At 66.4% G+C, this 3466-nt stretch overlaps 1 protein-coding gene across 1 annotated transcript; it reads right to left on the reverse strand.

The window, feature by feature from the left end:
* Positions 1–310: 310 nt before the first annotated feature.
* LOC101432452 (trefoil factor 3) lies at positions 311–3178 on the reverse strand. The gene is made up of 3 exons (XM_004465452.5): positions 2991–3178; positions 1372–1518; positions 311–467 (listed from the first exon to the last, which is right to left on the reverse strand). The coding sequence occupies exons 1-3, from the start codon at positions 3073–3075 to the stop codon at positions 454–456; spliced, it is 246 nt and encodes an 81-aa protein (XP_004465509.2). The 5' UTR covers positions 3076–3178; the 3' UTR covers positions 311–453.
* Positions 3179–3466: the final 288 nt, after the last annotated feature.

Here is a 3466-nt window from a genome sequence, read left to right on the forward strand (position 1 = left end):
GGCGGAAGCCACTTGCACTTCCCTTGTTATTGGTACATTTTAAGCTTTAACTCTCTATTCCCTAATCTCGTTTTTTAAAATGACGTTTGAAATGTCTGTCCTCAACCTGCAGGAGAAGGTGCGGCCTCAGGGCTGCGCGCCCTCCCTGTGAGGCCGGGGCCCCACGAGCACCGCAGCCCCCTCGGGAGTACCTCCCCACCCCGCCCCGAGGCCTGGGGGGCCCTCCTGGGGGGAGCTCCCCCCCGCACCTGCAACAAGCTAAGGAGGGAACGAGCACGACACCGCAGAAATAAGACACAAGGGCACAGTCTCGGGTGCGCGGAGCGTCCTCTCGCGCTTCTTTATTCTTCAGGACGCGGCCGGGAGCTGGACGGCCATGTGGGAGCTGGACGGCCACGCGGCTGTGCCCACCAGGGCCAGGGCAGCGGAGCAGCAGAGGATGACGCGGGCCCTTCAGAAGGTGCACTCTGGAAGGAAGGCGGGGGTCAGCGTGGGCGGACCCCTGCCCGCCACTGCCTTCTCCCCCCGAAGCCCCCTCTGCGTGGGGGAGCAGCCGCAGACCCCTCCTGAGGCCCCCAAGTGAGGAAAGAAGGCTCAGGGGTGTGGGACAGGCCCAAGCTCAAAGAGAGGGACTTCCAGGAAGAGGAGCTGAGGGACCACCGGGGCCCCAGGAGGAGGTGACCGCAGCCCAAAGCTGCAGGTGGACGCCCCCACGCCGCTGGGGGCAGGTGGCCGAGGGGTGGGGAGCTGGAGCTTCAGGCCAGCCCAAGGGAACGCGCCCGTAGAGGGGGCTGCGCCTGGGGTCCTTGGGGGCCCGACCAGCACCTGCTCCATAACTTGGGGTCCCCGCGCAGGTGGGAACGGCGGGGTGCCCGCTCAAGCGACCGCAACACGGCACCCCCAAGCGTGCCCTCCCTGCGTCAGGCTTGTGCCGGGGGAGGTGACGTGGACGGCCCCGGGCGGCTGCCTGCCCTCCCACCGTGGCCACTCGCGCCTGCAGGCTCCTTGGGGCGCCCGCCCCACGCTGACCGTCAGCTGCCCGCCGCGGGCACACTGCACAGGCCCCAGACTCCAGCCTCAAACGTCTCTGCAAGCCAGCCCCGCTGCCCTGTCTCCCTGTCCCCACTCCCCGGGACACCATGATTTAAAACGATTTCTCTCTCCCCGTGCCTGAGCTTTGAGCGCCGCCGTGAAGCGACTGCTGTGGCCTTGGCACAATGCCCCGTGAAGGAGAGGGAGTGGCAGTCGCTGGCCTCCCGCCATCCTGGAGTCCCCCACCCACGGGGGCCAGGGGCGGCGTCCCCGGGCCCGGGCACGCGCGGCTTTCTGGGGTGTCCACGCGCCGCCGCGGGGCCGCCCTGCTCGGCTCACCTGTCTCCTGGAGCGGCTTGAAGCACCAGGGCACCCCGGGGACGCTCGAGTCGAAGCAGCAGCCGCGGTTGTTGCACTGCTCGGGGGTCACCTGGGGGTAGCCGCAGTCCACCCTGTCCTTGGCCGGGACGGCGCACTGGTTGGCCGCTGCCGCAGACAGAGCCGAGTCAGCTTCCGGAGCGCGCGGGTGGCGGGGTGCCGGGCGCCCCCAGCTCCTGCCCTCCACACCTGGCCCCGGGGGCAGTCTCCCCGCGCAGGTGGAGGGAAACGCCAGGTTCACCGCGCGGGCACCCGGGGACTGGCCTGAGCAATCCCCACGCGCGGGCAATAGCCCCCCTCGAGCGGGCGGGGGTGCAGGCGTCTGCGGTCCCTGAACCCAGAAACAAGAAACGCCCGGACCTTTCTCTTTTAACAAGAAGTGTAACAGGAGCCATGCCAGCTCCAGCAGCCCGCCGGGCAGCCTGGCTTTCGTTTCCTCCTGCCTCTCCCATCCCCACCCCGTCTCCTCGTCACAGCTTCTCTGCCCCAACTCCAGCCCCAGCGCTCCTTTGTCGAGCAGCGCATGTGTTCATGCATGTATGTGTTCACACATGTGTGCGTTCATGCATGTGTGTGCTCACACATGCATGCGTGCGTTCATGCATATGTGTGCTCACGCATGCATGTGTTCAGGTAAGTGCCTGGTCATGCATGCCTGCGTTCGCGCATGCATGTGCTCAGGTATGTATGTTCATGTATGTGTCTGTGTGTTCGTGCATGTGTGGGTGTGTTCATGTGTGTGTGTGTTTGTGTATGTGTCTGTTCATGTCATAAGTGAACTGGATTTTTCCTGAGGGATCTGGAAATCCCAGGGACTCCCCTCAACTCTCTCCGAGGCTGCCCAGCCACAGCCCCTCAGTCTGGGGCTGACCTCACGAGGCTGCCCCTGGAGTCACCCAGGGACCCGAAGACCGGCCCAGTGTGGCTCCCACCTTGAGGCCCTCGCCTGCCGTTGGTCTGGGGAAACCCAGGGAGCCAGGGGCCTTCAGAGCCCTGGGGAGATGCTGCTGAGCGACCTTGCTCAGGATCGAAGTCCCACCCTGGTCCCTTCCAGCTGGGCTCGGCGGAACAGCCACGCTCGCACCTGGAGCCGCACGGCCAGGGCTCCGTGAAAAGTGTTTTCCCCTCACGTATGTGCCGAAAACCCTCTGGAGGTGGCCACCCGCCTTTGTCAGCCCTGTTTCTTTTGGAAATGTACCAAAATGACGGCTGGAGCCCTATCTTGGCGCAGAAATCTCTGGCAGAGAAGGGCACGGACAGTGGGGGGAACGGGCTGTTTGCCGGGCAGGCCTTGGTTGGAATTCTGGCCTCAGCGCTGACCAGGAGGGCTGCCTGGGAGAGTTTATTAGCCTCATGGAGCCTCCGCGTCCTTGTCTGTAAAATGGGGACAAAACTGGTTCTGCAGGTCCACGGTCAGACGTGTGGGTGTCTAATAAATGGCAGTAGCTGAGTCAACGTGGACCCTTGGTCGTCTCTCTAGCCCTCAAGCCCACCGCGGGCCCCCTGGCTGGACGCTGCCGTGTCCCTCTCCCCCACCCCGCCTGCGTCCCCGCGGGGTGGAGGGGTCAGAGGCTACTCACACAGGCCAACGAACTGCCCGGCCACGCCGGAGGAGCCCAAGGCCAGCAGCGCGGCCAGCAGCAGCCAGAGCGTCCTGGCCTCCATGGCGACCGGCGGCGCTGGGGACCGATTCCCGGAGGGTGTGCGCGGGCGCCCGGCCGCCGCCTTTATGCCCCCGTGTTTGCACAGCCTCCGCGTCGTGTTTGTGTGGGAGGACTCTGCTCTCAGCCCCAGCTCCGCCCGCGCTCCTGCCCTCGGGTTTAAAGCCCCCGCTCGCGGGTGGTCTGTCCTCAAGGGTGGAGGGCGGGGCAGAGCCCCCTGTTCGGGCACCAAGCCCGCGGGGACGGCGCCTCCGCCTGCTCCTCTTGGGCTGGCGCTGCGCATTCAGGGAGCAGGCTCATGCCAGCCGCCCCGTCAGTGGGCACGGGAGGAAAGAACGTGCCGAGCGGCGCTGGCGGTCACGGCCAGCAGGTGCCGGCCTGGGCAGTGTCCGCCG

This window comes from Dasypus novemcinctus, chromosome 4 (genome assembly GCF_030445035.2).
Source record: "Dasypus novemcinctus isolate mDasNov1 chromosome 4, mDasNov1.1.hap2, whole genome shotgun sequence".
Taxonomy (NCBI): Eukaryota; Metazoa; Chordata; class Mammalia; order Cingulata; family Dasypodidae; genus Dasypus; species Dasypus novemcinctus.

What these genes read in the sequence shown, in the direction of transcription:
- LOC101432452 (XM_004465452.5), bottom strand. Translation starts at nt 3,075, where the DNA reads ATGGAGGCCAGGACGCTCTGGCTGCTGCTGGCCGCGCTGCTGGCCTTG. An exon ending in CGGGCAGTTCGTTGGCCTGT is followed by an intron (nt 1,519 to 2,990) that starts GTGAGTAGCCTC and finishes TGTCTGCGGCAG; the next exon opens with CGGCCAACCAGTGCGCCGTC.